Raw genomic sequence first — 18,151 nt, forward strand, 5'->3', positions numbered from 1 at the left:
GTGTGGTACAGGCTGGCCTTGAATTCCCTATATAGCTGAGGATGAAACAGTTGATCTCCTTGCTCATACCTCCCAAGTGCTAAAATGACAGGTTTTGCTGCTACAAGTGGTTTATACTGTTCTGAAGATCAATTCCAGAACATTGTGCAATGCTAGGAAAGCATTCGACCAACTCAACTACGTTTCCAGCCCCTAAAAAATCTTGCTGTGCTGTAGATATGATTCAGTCAGGAAGGGGCTTGTCAAGGGAGGTTGAAGACCGGAACTCAATCCCCAGGGACCAAGTAAAGCAGTTGGGCCTGGGGGCGCAGCTCGAGGCAGACAGAGACAGGTGCGTTCCTGGGGCTTGCTGGGCAGCCAGCCTAGCCTAATGGCTGAACTCCAGGCCAATGAGAGATTGTCTCAAAAACCAAGGAGGAGCTGTCCCGTGGAACAACATATCCTGGGGCCTCCACATGCTCAAGTGTGTGTGCGTACACACATACACACACCTTATTTCCTGAACTCCCGTCTCTTCTTGCAAGGAGAGGAGATGGTAGCATGGCCCGCTGTGGTGGGTTATGGAGGCATTGTGACATAGTGTCAGATGACAGCACAATGAGAACAGGAGGGGAGCACCTCCAGGGTAAATACACCAAAGAGATCCATGCTTTGAGCTAGGAGCAGAAAGAGGTAAGATCTCATAACATTCTTTAGAATGGAGTGTAATTTAAAAGTAATGAAGCTGCAGAGTTCTGGAATTTTAACCTTAATGTTTTCAGACTACAGAGGAGCTGCAGAAAGTGAACCCCCAAACAGGAATCATGCTAATGGACAAATACTGAACTAGTTCAGACTGGTCACAAACTACGATCTTTTCACCAACCAGGTAACCTTACTAACCATGAAAGGGATCCAGGCTGATGAAGACAGCACAGCAGGAATGTTTGGTTATTGAGCAAGAAGCTTGGCTAAGATCCCTCTGACCCCTCCCAATCCCATTCTACTCAGCCAGAGGACACAGAGAGAGAACCCACTGCGACTACAGCTTTGGCTAGGAGAGAAAAATCCATTAGTTTGCCCTATCTGTCAGTCTGTGGCAGGATTGGAGTGATTTAAAAAACAACAGCATCTGGTAAGAGCACCCTTACCTTCAGCGTAGTTACACCTGCCCATCAGATAAAGGCCACTGAGTCATCATCACAATCACCCATTGTACATAAGCAATGAAATTATTCTAAAACAGCACAACTTATAGAAGTTAACAAAAACACTTCGAAGTATTTCAAAGTGCTGTTTTATACATGGTCTTTACTAATACATAAATACATCACTGTCGTCACATAAAAGGAAAACATTAAGCCATCGGTAAGACATGCAATCTGGACTTCTGAACGGTTTAGTATTGGTAGAGTTACTGCCCTGGCATGCACTAAGTTCTGTCCCCAGCATCACAAAAAGCATTACCCTTTTCTCCTGTATATACTAACTATGGGCTACATTGGACTGTTTTCCTCATTTGAACCTATTTGTCAATAACTGTATGTATTTTCGAGGTGGCTGTGAGAAGGGCGAAGGCGTGGAACCCAAACCACTATGGATTGTGCTCTACCTGCTTATACAGCTTGGATTTTCTACACTGAGTGATTCAAAGCAAACAAGACACACATCTTGGGTGGAAGTTACATTCCTAGTAGACTGCGGCCCGCACTCAGATGTGGCTACGAGACAAAGACTGACTTGTTAGGTCCAAGGCCCCTGTTGTGCAGCATGGAAAAACTCTCATCAAGGTAATGACTTCATTCACGGAATTTCTGTTTTCTGTTAGGTGCTTATAAAATGCCACACGGCGTTGTCCTAAGCACGCTGCAGAGCCGACACTCGTGTGTCCTCATACACACAAGGAACTGGCCCAGGATCACGTAAAGGCCAGGTGGCTGATCTGCCGTCTGCTCCTCCACAATGCTCGGGTCACCTAGGTGAAGCCCCCAAGCTGTTTTCTTTAACATTCTGCAACTTCAGCACTCAGGCAGGGTCCTTCCAAAGATCCTACACATGAGTGTCCAGTCCCTGATCTGAAGAGAACCTTTTAAAAATCAGCCTTTTCAGTTCATACTCTGAAGTCTCACAAACCAGCTCTGCTGGCCTCCCTTTCCCTAGGCTTCCACACTTAGCTCAGAAACACGTCATAAGTGGAAAGCTTCTGAGAGAGGGAGAACCGAAACCCTCACATTTTTCCTGTTCTGTGGTGGCGAGGGCTAACCCCGCCCCCGGAACTATGATGGATGCCTCATTGGTTCCCTCTGCTGTCACCTGGGGAGACACTGTGACAGCTAGAAACCACCTCAATGTGTACTCTTTGCTCGGGTAGACCTCTAGGTTAAGAACATGTAATGCTGCCAGGAGTGGTGGTGCATGCCTTTAACCCCAGCATTCGGGAGGCAGAGACAAGTCGATCTCTGTTGGTTCGAGGTCAGCCTGGTCTGCAAAGTGACTTCCAGGACAGCCAGGGCTACACAGAGAAAACCCTGTCTCAAAAAAACCAAAAAAAGGAAAAAATAATATGATCCATCCAGATCCAGGGAGAAGATAATGAAGGGAAGTCGTCTTCTAAAATGAGCCCTGCAGGCTTTTAAAGAATCGCGTCACTGTACAATTTTAATTCTGCAAAGCATTAACCATCATCTATGAAACCATGGCTCAGCTGGAGAAACGGACCAACAATTTACAAGGATGTATGTATGCACGCTCGCTCCTCCGAACTGCCTTTGCTTTTCAAAACCAACTGCAATAGGAGCAGTACTCAACCTTTGCTTTTCAAATGTTCATTTTCGCTCAAGTATCTTTGTTTTGTTTTCGGTTTTTCAAGACAGGGTTTCTCTGTGGCTTTGGAGCCTGTCCTGGAATTAGCTGTTGTAGACCAGGCTGGCCTCAAATTCACAGAGATCTGCCTGCCTCTGTCTCCCAAGTGCTGGGATTTAAGACGTGGGCCACCACCGCCCGGCAATGGGCAAGTGTTTTACTTGCATGCATTCATGTTATGTGCACCACATTAGTTTCTGGTTTCCAAGGAGGCCAAAAAGGAGCATCAGATGTTAGGAACTGGAGTTAGAGATGGTTGTAAGCTGCCATGTAGGTGCTGGGAACCAAACCCAGGTCCTTTGCAAGAACAGAGCTCTTATCAGCTGAGCCATATCTCTAGTCCTTGTTTTCCTTCCATATAGACACCATATTCTGGATTTTATGTAATATTATCTTACGTGTGATAGCACAGACATACAATTCCCAGTAGGAAGACCAAAATTTACATAGTGAGCTATATGAGACCTTATTTATTTTTAAAGAAAAAATATTTCTTTACTTTAAAAACAGGATCACAATGCCGGGCAGTGGTGATGCACACCCTTTAATCCCAACACTTGGGAGGCAGAGGCAAAAAGATCTCTGTGAGTTCAAAGCCAGACTGGTCTACAGAGCTACTTCCAGGAGAGCTAGGGCTGTTACACAGAGAAACTCTGTCTCAAAACAAAACAAAACAAAACAAAACAAACAAAAAAGATCACAAATATATGAAAGACTAAACAATATATTTAGTTTGGTTCTAATAGTTTCATGATAATAAATAACTTCTAAGTCTTTCACTCAACATTGCATATTTACTGTGTGTGTGTATATGTACGTGTGTGTGTGTGTGTGTGTGTGTGTGTGTGGTATGTACACTCATCCGAACAGGGTCTCTCACTGGCCCGGAGCTTAGCAGTTAAGCTAGGCTGTCTGTGGTCAGCAAATCCCAGAATTCACCTGTCTCAGTCTCCCTGCAGGTCTGACTATTTTTCATAGGCCCAAGGATTGATAGGTCCTTGTCCTTGTAAGTACTACACTGCTTCAGCTCCAACAACAACAACAGAAGCGTGGAGGCCCAAGGTCAACCTTGGGTGCTGTTCTAAAGGGGCCATTAATCTTGTCTGAAACAGGGTCTCTCTTTTGTCCTGAAGATCAGCAAACAGGCTAGACAAAAGACCCAGGGATCCTCCTGTCTCTCTCAGCAGTGCTTACAGCAGGTGCTACCACACCCAGCTTTTTTACCTGGAATCTGGGGATTAAAACTAGGTTCTCATGCTTGCATGGCAAACACTTCACCACTTGAACTACATGCCCAGGCTCCCCCTCTCTCCATGTTCTAGAGACAGGGTCTCAGGTATTTCAAGGTGGCCTTGAACTCACTATGTAGCTGAGAATGGTCCTGAACTTGCCGAGTTCTGAGGTTCCAGGCATACAATAGCATGGCTGGTGTATGGGCTGCCAGGGATCGAACACAGGGCTTTTTGCATGCGAGTTGCGCCCTCTCCCAACTGAGCTCCACTTCTCACTCCTCCTGCACTTAGCTGCCTCCTGTTTTTCTTTAGTTCCTTCCTCTAGAGATTGCATTGCTATGGATCTTGGTTTGCTGGTACAAATTTAAGGTCAATTTTTTTATATGTATATTTTTCCTCTTATTAAGGTATTGTGTTTGTGCAGCTCATTTAAAAATGTAATGAATAATTTAAAAAATAGGTTAATAGAGAGTCGTCTTTAATAATCAAGCTTGTAGTCATGTTAGTTAGGTTTTCTAGATATATAGAGATATATTTTAGTTAGATAGGTATACTTCAAATCTTTCAAAGACCTTCAGAATATGGCATTTAAAATGTTTTAAGAACATAGGACATTTCCTGACAACGAGACACACCTGCTCCTGGCAGTACCAGTCTACTTCAAGAGGAAGATGGGCATTGAAGAAGCTCCTTATGGAGTTGGTTAGCCATTTGAGCAAGAAATTGCTCTTGCCTGGACTGCTTGATCAACTGGACATGCAGGACCCACAGGGAAATGACTGCTGAACTTGCCTAAAGGTGAGATGATCCTTCGTGGTTCCTGCTTCATGAAAGAGTCTGCTAGACCTTCTGCAGGACACAGAAGAAAATGACTGACAAACTACCAATATAGGTAGAATTGTCTTTGAAATTTCCTGCTTCATGGAAAAGTCTGCTGGATACTATGGGCCTGTAGGCTGAAGATGGATGCCCCAAATGGTACAAAGAACTTTGGGTAACTGTCCAGGCAGCAAGATGTCTCTATGTCAATTCTAGAGTTTTGGAAGTTGATTACAATGCACTTCCTGTTTACTTAGGTAATCTTATATCCTTCTGGAGTCTTTGATGGTGTGGAAGAATGGGTAGTTATAGTTTTCTTTAGTTATTATAAAAGATAAAGTAGATATAAATATTGTAACTGTAACTCTTGCTTGATGATATGCTTTGTTATATGTAATTTTACTATGTTAAAACTTTCCTTTTCATTTAACAGAAAAGGGGGAGTGATGTGGGATTCCCCTTCTGTATGCTGTGAATATCGGTTAATAAAGGAACTGCTTTTGGCTTATAGCAGAGCTAGGTGGGGAAAACTAAACTGAATGCTGGAAAAAGGGAGGTGGAGTTAGGCAGAAGCCATGGAGCTGTCACCAGAGACAGACATGCTGAAACTTTGCTGGTAGGCCATGACCTCGTGGTGATGCACAGATTAATGGAGATGGGTTAAATTAAGATGTAAGAGTTAGCCAATAAGAAGCTAGGGCTAATGGGCCAAGCAGTGATTTAAAGAATACAGTTTCTCAACTCTGAGATTCCATCTTATACCTGTAAGAATGGCCAAGATCAAAAACACTGATGAAAACTTAAGCTAGAGAGGTTGTAGGGTAAAGGGAACACTTCTTCATTGCTGGTGGGAGTGCAAGCTAGTACAGCCCCTTTGGATGTCAGTGTGGCGATTTCTCAGAAAATTAGGAAACAACCTTCCTCAAGACCCAGTAATACCACTTTTGGGTATATATCCAAAGGATGCTCAATCGTGCCACAAGGACATGTGTTCATAGCAGCATTGTTTGTCAACCTGGAAACAACCTAAATGCCCCTTGACAGAAGAATGGATAAGGAAATTGTGGTACATTTACACAATGGAGCACTACACAGCAGAAAAAAATAATGACATCTTGATTTTTGTAGGCAAATGGATGGAGCTAGAAAACATCATTTTGAGTGAGGTAATCCAGACCCAGAAAGAATCACATGTACTCACTCATAAGTGGTTTTTAAATATAAAGCAAAGAACCAGCCTACAAATCACAATCCCAGAGAACCTAGACAACTATGAGGACCCTAAGAGAGACATACATATATCTAATCTACATGGGAAGTAGAAAAAGACAAGATCTCCTGAGTAAATTGGGAGCATTGGACCTTGGGAGAGGGTTTAATGGGAGGGGAGAGGCAGGGAGGGGATCAGAGAAAAATGTAGAGCTCAGTAAAAATCAATAAAATTTAAAAAAAGATAACCACATAGACAAAAAAACCAGTCACACAGTTTCTGTGTGATTATTTGGGGCTAAGCAGCTGGGAACTAACTAGTGGCCTCCTTACTACAGTTCCTAATCTGCACATAATGGCTCTTTTAAAACTGTCAGTTTGGTCGGGCGGGGGTGGCACATGCGGGGGTGGGGGTGAGGGGGGGCAAAGGGAGGAACTCTATGAGTTCAAGGTCAGCCCGGTCTACAGAGTGAGTTCCAGAACAGGCTCCAAAGCTACACAGAGAAACCCTGTCTCGAAACACTCCCTGGACAAAAATGACTGTCTAAATCAATTTGCAGATGCTCATAAAATTCTGTTTCCTAATGCTTCTTTCTGGGTTTATGGTTTCACAACTCAAGAAAAATATCTTCCCATTTCACTACTGACTGCTGTCTTGACATGATTATTACAAGTAGCAGACCACATCCAGAACCAGGAAAACTCGAACTAGTTTCCACTGTGTTAAAACTGGTAGAAGGGCCAAGAGCATGGGTATTTCACACGGTCCACTCCTTCCTCCAATATCTTTTTTTCCCCATGACCAAAATCCACCACGTTTACCTGGAGTTGTCAGAATTCTTCAATCTGAGGTTTCTATTCTCGGTAGGTGCATTATCAGTTTGTAGATACTAACCAAAGATGACAATAAGCGATTATAAAATGATTATACCCAGGAAGCTGAGTTATTATTTTGCCAGAAGCAAATACCAGTGGAGGACTGCAATGTCTCATCTTCACTTAATAAAATTAACCAGCATAAGACCAGAAATAACTTCCACCTTGGGATGCAGCGCTGACTTCATGGCTCAGGGCAGGAAGCAACGGCTTACACATGCAGACTTCAACAGCTTACTATTAAATGTCTCTGGGAAATCTCTCCTCCCCTCCCCTCCATTTGCTCAGCCATAAAATAAACCAAATGACCAGCATTGCAGAGAGTACAGCCCCACGAGAAGAAACGTGTAGATGTTACTCAACACAGTACCTACCAAACATCAGTGCCAGTAGACGCTTACTGGTGGAGGGATGCAATGTCAAAGCACTCTCTGCACATAAAATGGTATTTTCCCACTTAAAAAAAAACAAAAAACACTTCAACCTTGAAAAATTTTCAGTTCTACACAAACAAAACGTACGTCTTAAGAAACAAGATTCCAATACACACACTAGAGTACTACGCTGCGGTAAAAAACAATGACTTCTCGAATTTTGCATGCAAATGGATGGAAATAGAAAACACTATCCTGAGTGAGGTATCCCAGACCCAAAAAGATGAACATGGGATGTACTCACTCATAATTGGTTTCTAGCCATAATTAGGGTTCACGGATTCTACAAAAGGCGAATCTAAAGAAGCTAAGTAAGAAGGTGAACCCAAGGAAAAACATATAGTTATCCTCTTGGATAAGGGAAGTAGACAAAATTGCCGGGGAGAAAAGTGGGATCTTGGGGGTGGGGTGGGATGGGGGTTAGGGGAGATGGGGAGAGAAAAGGTAGAAGGGAAGGAGGGGGGACTTGGGGAAACAGGAGGATCGGGATAAAGGAAGGTTGGATAGGGGAGCACGGAACCACAATTCTTAGTTAAGGGACCCACTTTAGGGTGGGCAGGAGACTTGACCCTAGAGGGGCTCCCAGGTGCCCAAGCTGAGGTCCCCAGTTAGTTCCCTGGGTAGCTGAGGATAGGGAACCTGAAATGACCCTACCCTAGAGCAATACTGATGAATATATTGCATATCATCCTAGAACTTGCATCTGGCGATGGATGGAGATAGAGACAGAGACCCACACTGGAGCACTGGACTGAGCTCCCAAGGTCCCAATGAGGAGCAGAAGGAGTGATAACATGAGCAAAGATGTCGGGACCACGAGGAGTGCACCCACCCACTGAGACAGTGGAGATGATCTACTGGGAGCTCACCAAGGCCAGCTGGACTGTTACCAAAAAAAGCATGGGATAAAACTGGACTCTCTGAACATGGCGAACAATGAGGGCTGATGAGACGCCAAGGACAATGGCACACGGTTTTGATCCTACGCAATGTGCTGGCTTGGTGGGAGCCTAGCCAGTCTGGATGTTCACCTTCCTAGATATGGACGGAGGGGGGAGGACCTAGGACTTTCCACAGGGCAGGGAACCCTGACAGCTCTTTGGACTGGAAAGGGAGGGGGAGAGGAGTGGGGGGAAGGGGAGAGGGGTGGGAGGAGGGGGAGAAGAGTGGGAGGAGGGGGAGAAGAGTGGGAGGAGGGGAGGGAAATGGGAGGCTGGGAGGAGGTGGAAATTTGTTTTTTTTTTCTTTTCTTTATTCTCCTTTTATCAATAAAAAAATTAAAAAAAAAAAAAGAAACAAGATTCCAGGTTGTTTTTCTTTTCTTCCCTTCCTTTTTGACAGGGTCTTGATATATAGCCCATGCTGGCCTCCTCTTAACATCCTCCCACCCCAGCTTCCCAAAGTACCTTTTCCAGTGTATACAAGATTCAGGGCAAGAACAGTGTGTTAACTTGGAAAGCCTGAAGAAAAACAAGGACCACACTAGCAGCGCCACAGGTGTCCACGAAGTTCCAAAGTCCCCGCCACACATACGTACATAAACTACTCTATCAAATTTATGACTTATGGATTTCACTGATAGCAGAGATGGTTTTAGTAAAGAACAAACTCTAGAGGGCTGTTGCCTGAAAAGACAAACCCAATCTAGGCCGTGATTCTAGATGGAAAAAAAAAAAGGAAAGGAGAGGTTCTTGGTAGAGCCACGTCGCCTCTAGAAGCAGAAAGTCCTCAGGGAGTCCTATGTCACCAGAGAGAAACCAAGAAACCTTTCCCAATTAACTCATCTGTTTGTCCCTTCTGGGTCCCCCTCTCTCTCGAGACAGGGTCTCACTGTGCAGCCCTGGCTGGCCTGGAACTCCCTATGTATAGATCAGGTTGGCCTTGAATTCAGAGATCCACCTGCCTCTGTCTTTGTCCGTTTCTCTCTACCAAACAGGAAACAATGTTAGCTACTTTAAAATTAAATAACGTGCTGGCACGGCACAGAGCAAGCGGTAAGTAGGGCCAGCCACCATCATTACAGTGTTTCTGCTTCTGAGAATGCTCTAAACAAAACATGATTCTCTTCAGGACAAATTTGTAAAGATGTTTCTGAGAGCAACTCAGGAAAAAAGCAGACGTGAGCAAAGCGTTGTGAGGAAGGAGGAGTGATGGGTCAGAATTCTCCCAAGTATTAACATTTAAAAGGGACAGCAGAGTTGAAGCCCGTATTGGGCCTACACAGCAGAAGTAGAGAAACAACCCTGGAGAGTCCCTAGCAGATTCTAAAGTTAGAAGATTTACATTCTAGATGACTTCTGCTTTCCCAGGCCTCTAGTCCTGCCGATCTCTTTTCATGCCCTTGAACAGACCTTACACTATTCTTTCAAACTCTCTCCCCTCTGCCCCATTCCCAGTCCTTCCAATATCAGCTGAGCATCCAGTCCACTTGATACCAAACAAGATTAGAGCCATGTCAGGCGGTGGTGGCGCACTCCTTTAGTCCCAGCACTTGGGAGGCAGAGGTAGGCGGATCTCTGTGAGTTCAAGGCTAGCCTGGTCTACGAGAGCTAATTCCAGGACAGGCTCCAAAGCTACAGAGAAACCCTGTCTCAGAAAAAAGAAAAAGAAAAGGAAAGGATTCGAGCCAGGGGGTTGCTAAATAGGCTTTACCAAGGGGAATGCCATTCTGGCCAGGATTTTTCCACAGTTATCCAGAAAACAGCTGCAGTAAACAGGGTATAGCAGTGCACACCTGTAACCCCAGTACTGAGAAGGATGAAGTACGAGGATCTGAGTTTGAAGCCAGCTGTGGCACATCCTATAGACACAGAGAAAAGGACATGGACAGGTCACAATCCTATTAGTGCCCTCTAAGTGCCCCTGCTTTGTAATTCTGAAAATACTTCCTTCCATATAATTTGTTTTGCTTCTTTCTTCCTACATTGGTGATTAAACTCAGGACTGTTGCATGCTGCTCACAATTTTGATCCAGGCTCAATTCTCAGTACTGACATGGCAGCTCACAACCATCTGTAACTCCAGTTCCAGAGATCTGATGTCCTTTTCTACACGCACACATGGTACAGACATACATGCAGGCAGGACACCCATACACATATTTGTAAATCTAGAAGTTCCTTGCACACATTATGGATTTGCAAGTGCACACCCGAAAATCAAGTTCATCTCCATGTCTCATCATCAGAACTATCAGGAGTCACCCGTGGTCCTCACTGCTGGATAGTCTTTGAAATGGGTAGTCACAGTGATACTGGCTTTTTTGAGATTCTTACCCCCCTCTCCCTTCTAGCTCTTCTCAGTCTCAAACAGGCACACAAAAGACAGGACGGACAGTGTCTTCTTTATGAACAGCGAGACGTAGTTTGTATCCTGCTGTAATGGGAAAAAATGACAAGAGCTGTGGGCTCTTTTTCTTGCACAACCTTAAACATAAGTATCTGCTATAGCTCTGGAAGTTGGACAGAGAGAAGAACTACTGGCGGCAGTGGCGGCGCAGGCCTTTAATCCCAGACCTTGGGAGGCAGAGGCGGGCAGAGCGGAGTTTGAGGCACCTTGGTGTACAGAAAAGAAGAGATTACTACAGATAGAGGCTGTGTGTTTGGGGGGCAGGGAGGTCGGCCTTTTGATACACAATCTTGCCATCTACAAAGCTCCTGCTGAAGAACTGTAAAACCAAGTTTAAAACAACTAGGCCAGAAAGACGGCCCATCAGGTAAAAAAACACTTCCTGTACAAGCCTGATGCCCTGAGTTCGATTCTTGCAACCCACAACAGAAGGAAAGAACCAATACCCCAAAGCTGTCTTCTGACCTCTCCGTGTGTGCCCGCTCACAACTATGCACACTGGACCATGTCTGTTTCCTGTTGCTTCAGGAGAAACACTGCGACAAAAGCAACTTCCAGGAAGAAAGGGCTGACTTGGCTGACAATGCAAGGTGGCAAGTCTATCATTGTGGGAAAGTCAAAGCAGGAATTTGAAGCAATTAGTCACATCCACAGACAAGAGCTACTTATACTTAGCAGCCTCTATACTTACACAGTCCAAGATCCCCTGCCCAATAATGGCGTTCCCCACAATGTGAAGGTCTTTTTTGCTTCTATAATATAACAAAGATAACACCTCACATCCATGTCCACGTGACAACCTCATCTACATAATCCACCACTGAGCGGCTTTTCCCAGGTGATTCTAGACTGTGTGAAGCTGATAATTAAAGCTCCTCGTGCCCCCTCCTTCTCCGTCTCATGTTTTAAGTGAGTTTTCAACTCTGTGTTGTGTGTTGTTTATTCACAACAAGACCTGTATGGTGTAACAGAAAAAGGAAGGCATTAAAAGTTAACTGCAAGACAGCTGATCAGAAGTCACAGGTCACATATATCAAGAGGGAAAAAAGACCATGAAATATGATCGTAGATGTACTCAAATTATGAAAAAATCCTGGAAGTTAATCCAGTTCAAAAGTGTGGTGTCATCTGACATTGAATGTGATGGGGTGGTGGTCCTGGGGCCCACAAAACAGAAAGGCACTTGGCATGTCCAACACTTGTCTCATAAAACATCTAAGCAATGGCAGCGGATCTATGTGCTATTTGTAGTTATTATAAGGTTAATTTTCAAAAGTATGGTAGAGAAGATAAAATTTAGGAACGAGAGCATAACCAGTCGTGGCGGCACATGCCTTGAATCCTGGCACTCAGGAGGCAGAGGCAGGTAGATCTCTGTGAGTTCATAGCCAGTTTGGTCTGCAAAGTAAGTTCCAGGCTAGACAGCGCTCCACAGTGAGATCTTCTCTTAAGGGGGAAAAAATTGAGTATCAAAAACCAAACAAGCAAGAAATTATTCAGAAAGGAACAAAAATCCACTGTAGCTTATCAGAAGCCACCTTTTGACTCTTTCATATTGATTTTATGAACGCTATAGCCAATACAATTTTATGCGAAATGTATAAACCCTAAAAACCTTAGGGTAGGTTATCTCTTCTGTTTGGATACTTCTTTGTGTTCACACTGCTATTTAACAACACAGCTTTCTGAATTCGGGTTAACATAAGAAATCAGCACAGAACAAAGGTGATGGGACCCCATTGGGAAGTTAGAGGCAAGTGGATCAGGAGATCAACACCGCTCTTGATCACGCAACAAAGCTGAGGCTATTCCTGGCTAAATGAGAGTCCGCCTCAAGAAAAAAGGCATGTAAAAACAGCCACAGTTTCTAAAATAACAACAGTATCTTAACACAATGTTAAGGCTAGTGCATTTTATATATGTTTGGGACACAAATCAGGAAGTGAAAATTGGGTTCTAAGGGTATGGTGGCACACACTCACAAATCCCAGCATCTTAGAGGCTAAGGACAGAAGACAACTTCAAGCTCAAAACTAGTCTGGGCTGTCTATCAAAACCATATCTCTCAAAGAAAAAAGAGTGTGGGAAAGAAAGGGTTCTAAGCAAAACATGGCTACAGTACAGTCATTTGGGGCTGAGTTTGAGTCCATGTGCTGTCCTGGTGGTAAGACAGAGGCCTTTACCCTTCTGACATTTGCACAGTTTCTAAAGTACCAATAAAACCATGTGAAAACAAAACTCAAAAGAAGTACTTTAATTTGAAATTTGGATAAAGTATTCTTCAAGAGTTTAGAGAGACAGCCAAGTGGTTAAGAGTGTACTGAAGTCCCAGAGGACCCGAGTTGGGTTCCCAGCACCCACCCCTGGCAGCTCACAGCTGTCTGTAACACCAGTGGGTATCCAATGCCTGTGGGCACTGGCATTTCCTTACACATGCATACATATGTGTAATTAAAAACAAATCTTTTCAGGAGTATGTAGCACGGCATAGTGGTGCACACTTTTAATCCCAGCACTTGGGAGTCAGAAGCCGGTGGATCACTGTGAGATTGAGGCCAGCCTGGTCTACAAAAAGAGTTTCGGGACAGCCAGAGCTACATAGTGAGACACAGTCCAGGATGCTTTTCTAGAATGAACAGACAATAACTAGTCAAGCAGAGGAGGGGGAGTCACGCTTTCTCAGTATTCTTCTGAACTTTTATACCTGAACTGTTTCAGAAAAAAAAGTTAATTCTAAGACATTTATGTGCTAAAACATCAGTCCACATGCTAGTACCATGACCACAGTGTAACATCACACACATGACCTTGCTGGCAGAGTGCTTGCTTGGCACGTGCAAGATTCAACCCCAGAAACTTTGATTCCTATCATGGTCACACTTAGCTCCTCAGTTCTAATAATACTTAAAAGTAAATACTTGAAAATAAAGTCAATCTTTACTGAGCAGAAAGAGTCAAACAAAATCAAGAGGAATTAAAATAATCCCTACAATTGGAAATAGCCAACAGGTGAAAACAAAATCTATGTCAAATCATGTAGAGTTGCTGCACGGAGAACTCCTCAGAGTGCCTCCTTCATTCTACAGTGATGCCGTTGTAACAAGCAGAACACGCAGAAAAGGAACAGAACAGCTGCACAAAGCAAGCCTATTCCTTGAAAATGAAAAGTATTCAGCATGGAGAAAATTCTTAATTTACCTCCTCCGCCATACAAAAGGACTCAACTACTACCTGAATTCTTCCTATCTGGAGATTAGAGTACACACCTCAAACAAAATGCGGTATTTGAAGACTCAGCCAGGTCAATCTAGGACCACTTTTTAGGCAAGCAGAGAGGCATCAGGAGACTTGCACTTGCTGAATCCAGTAGCTCCATCCTGCTAACTTCCTGACGTACACTACAATCTCAGTTTTGGATATCTGATGTTTGGTTAAAGAGCACCGTCATGGAAGAGAAGGAATCTGGGCCATGTTTGTTTCTCTTAGGTTTACTGAGGACAAATAATGTAATTTAGTCTGATCTTCAGCTTCCTCATTTGAAAAGGGGGCACTGTACACTCACAGAGACTTGAAAGTCATGATAATCACGGTACATGTGCATAGGAGACATTCAACAAATGTTTATCTTTTCCACAGGGTTGGACGGGGAGACAGAAAAGGCCAAGTCAGTTTTTTGGTTGCAGAGAGCTGTCAAATCAAAAAATTCACCGAAGAGCTTTAAAAATACGGAGGGAGAGGCAGCTTCACTTACCCCAGGCAACTTTCTCTCCCTTTTCAGAACTCCTACCTATAGCAAGGTGTTTGGCATTTACAGTAGCATCTTTTGAGTTATCAGCGACATTTTCTTATCGAAAAAGGTCTTGTCTCTTTAAACCATCCCGACACTTCAGTCCTCACATTACCTATTCTTATAGGCCGGCTCATGGCCAGCAGCAACAAACATTTGTTGCCCGAAACAGCATCGGTGGTGGCGGCGGCGGGGGGGGGGGGGGGGGGGTGTTAGTCACTGCATTTAGGGGGCTAGAGTGTGGCCACGGCTTTAAGGCGTGGAAGCATCTTCCTGACAAAAGACACAACACTGGGAGGTGCCCTTTCCAAGCCACACTTTCTCTTCCCTTCCTCTCGCGCACCCCGAAACCATTTTGCTTCTCACTTGAGCGGTGGGGTAGGGGATGGTTACGACTCTCACTTATGGGTTTGGGGACCGCTCCTAGAAATTCCCTCGCCCGCCCGGCTGAGGCCGCAGGGCGCTGGCGCGGCAGCCACACCTACTTGGCCAAGGCGGCTGGGAACCGGCGGGGGCGCATCAGCCGGACCCGGACGCCAGCTCCGCGGTTCCTCCGGGAAGGGCGCCAGTGCGCGGCGCCGCCGGCCGGCGCCAGGGGACGCCTCGGTCCCAGCACGTGGAGGCCGAGGGGGAGCGAGGCCTGGGCGAGACGAGAGGTGGATCCCACCGAGGGGACACCGCCATCGAGGGGCACAGCCACAGCCCCCGTCCCCGCGCGCGGACCCCCACCAGCCCCAGCCCGCGCGGCTTCGGAGCCCGGCGAGAGGCGGGGCTCTGCTGAGCCGGTCGCCGCCGCGTCCCCGTCCCCAACACTCACGGTGCTTGCCGCCGCTGCCGCCGCTCGGGTAGCTCAGAAGCAGGAAGGGCAGCGGGGAGCCGGGCGACGGCGGGGTCCTCCAGGCGCGCTGCGGCGGGGGCCGCGCCGCGAAGCCCGCGCCTCCATCGCCTGGGTACAGCAGGAAGAAGGGGGCGGCCACCGGCGAGTCCGGCTCTGAGGGCCCCGCCTCGTCCTCCCGGTCAGTGCCGCGGGCGGCAGCACCGCGCGGTTCCTCGGGCTCCTCCGATCGCCGCTCCCCGCCCCTCTCCGGGTCCTCGCCGCAACTTTGAGCGGCCGCGCCGGGCGGCGGGGACTCAGCCATCTCGCCGCTGGCTTCGCGGTGACGCCGCCTCGCCAGGCCCGAGCCAGAGGCTCACGGCGAGGATCCCGCGCTCCGTCGTGCCCGCGCCGGCGCCGCCGTTCGCCGCCGCCGCTCGGGCTCGGTGTTCTGCCCGCCCCGCCGGGGCCCAGCCAGCCGAGGACCGCCCCGCCCGACGGCTCGGCCTGCCCAGCACCGCCTCCGGCCTCCGCCCCTCTCGCCGCCCCCCGCCGCGACTCGGCGCCCCTAGGGGGCAGCGTCCTCCGCCGCCGCCCCGCCCCGCCCCTCCGGCTCCGCTCCCGCGCACGGATCCCTCCCGGTTCCCGGAGCCGACGGTGTGCGGGGCCTGGTCCTCCGCCGCCCGGTTCGACCCTGCGGGTCGTGTGCGGCGCTCGAGCCGGGCGGCGTTTTCTGTGTGCGACCGCCAACTTGAGGGGTAGTGAGAGGCACAGAGATCTGGGCTGAAAGGCCAGCGCTTTGCTGTTCAAACACTAGAACTTCAACCGTTGATTCATGGTTTTGATTCAAGAACTTTATATACTATAAACTAGGAGACGATATTCTTCCCACCAGTTTTCTTTTTCATGAGGGCGATTTAGAAACAGTGGATTTGCTTTTACTTTGATCCCCGGTTTCTCAGAACTCCAGGAGCGCATGGGTGGGTTAAACCAGGTAATTCAAAATTTATAGCATACTTGTCTATTACAGTTTCCCCTTTCTTAGTGTTTGTGTTTTGTTAGTAAATTGGGTACTGTTATTTTATTTCAGATATTTGCATCAGTAAGTGCCCAAAGTAAACTTTACCTCGCAAAAGAAAATTCCTTGTGTTTTGTTTGAGGGGATGGGAGGGCTCACTGGAAGCGCAGGCTAGGTTCCCTTTGAAATGCCTGCCTCAACTCCAAAGGGTGGCATTTACAGGCGTGACGAGCTGTCACTCTTATTTATTGTGGGTTGCTTGCTGATTAACTTTTGACTCGCAAAATGCCGGCTTAGAATTTGTATGGGCTCAATTAGAAATCACTGTCTTGACGATTTGTACATTTTGTCTCCCCGCCCCCCCCCCCCCCACGCAAAGGAAGTTAAACTTTCAGAGAGAAAATCTTTGTTATTCTCCAAATGGCTCTTGAGTTACCACTAGAAGTCTCATGGGACTTCTAATGCCAGATTTCAAGTTTTTTTTTTTGTTTTTTTGTTTTTTTTTTTTTTGGTTTTTGGTTTTTCGAGACAGGGTTTCTCTGTGGCTTTGGAGCCTGTCCTGGAACTAGCTCTGTAGACTAGGCTGGTCTCGAACTCACAGAGATCCGCCTACCTCTGCCTCCCGAGTGCTGGGATTAAAGGCGTGCGCCACCGTCGCCCGGCCAAGTTTTTTTTAAAATAAACATTTAAAAAGGAAGTGTTTACATTACAGAAAGCTAACTCTAAACACCCTTAGAAAATTAACTAGAGCCGGGCGGTGGTGGCGCACGCCTTTAATCCCAGCACTCGGGAGGCAGAGGCAGGCGGATCTCTGTGAGTTCGAGACCAGCCTGGTCTACAGAGCTAGTTCCAGGACAGGCTCCAAAGCCGCAGAGAAACCCTGTCTCGAAAAACCAAAAAAAACAAAAAAAAAAAAAAAAAAAAAGAAAATTAACTAGAAGCTTTACGTTTCTGCCTAAGTTATTTGACCTCTTCTATAAAATTATTTATAGAGATGTTGAAAAGGTTAAATAAGAAGAGTAAATAAATCCTTTACAACATGGTTGAACACAAGATCGAATAATTGCTAGCTGTGTGTCCTTATTTTGACAAAACAGTGTGTTACTTTTATTCCCCCTCCTTTTTTTTGTTGTTTGTTTGGTTTGGTTTGGTTTTTTGTTTTGAACTCACAGAGATCTGCTTACCTCCAGAGTGCTCAGTTTACAGATGTAGTTCTTGCCTAGCTAACACCAGGTAACTTTTTGTTTTTTCTAGACAGACTGTCTCTTGGTAACCTTGGCTATCCTAAAACTAACTTCCTAAACAAGGCTGGCCTCTAACTCACAAAGATCCGTCTGCCTCTGATTCCTGAGTGCTGGGATTAAAGGCCTGCACCACCACCAGCAGCAACAAAATGTAACTTAAAAGAAAAGAAAATCATGCACAGAGAGATGGCTCAGAGGTTAAGAGCACTTGCTGCTCTTTCAGAGGTCCTGGGTTCAGTTCCCAGTTGACTACACAGTGGTCTCACAAACATCTGTAATGAGATCTGGTCCCTTTCCTGTCTTACAGGCATACATGCAGGCGGAACACTGTGTACATAATAAATAAATAAATAAATAAATGAATGAATGAATAAATAAATTTAAAAATCCAAAGCAAGCTGAGTTGGGAGGAATTCTCATCTTTGGTTATCCTGGGAGTGTTCTTTTTCAAGGTGCATTATTTATTTACTTAATTTATTTTCATACTGTATCTGTGTTTGTGTAGACTCAGTGTACCCAAGAGCCAGAG

The 18,151-nt window shown here is 46.0% G+C and overlaps 1 protein-coding gene across 3 annotated transcripts in view; it reads right to left on the reverse strand.

The window, feature by feature from the left end:
• Positions 1-15,824, reverse strand: part of Rufy3 (RUN and FYVE domain containing 3) — a 92,758-nt gene extending 76,934 nt beyond the window's left edge. For all 3 annotated transcript variants that reach the window (XM_075942443.1, XM_075942447.1, XM_075942448.1), the window contains exon 1: positions 15,364-15,824. In XM_075942443.1, coding sequence (XP_075798558.1) covers positions 15,364-15,685 — 322 coding nt within the window. In that variant the 5' untranslated portion in view covers positions 15,686-15,824. The remainder of the gene's footprint in view (positions 1-15,363) is intronic.
• Between the last annotated feature and the right edge of the window lie 2,327 nt (positions 15,825-18,151).

Source organism: Microtus pennsylvanicus, chromosome 12 (genome assembly GCF_037038515.1).
Source record: "Microtus pennsylvanicus isolate mMicPen1 chromosome 12, mMicPen1.hap1, whole genome shotgun sequence".
NCBI lineage: Eukaryota > Metazoa > Chordata > Mammalia > Rodentia > Cricetidae > Microtus > Microtus pennsylvanicus.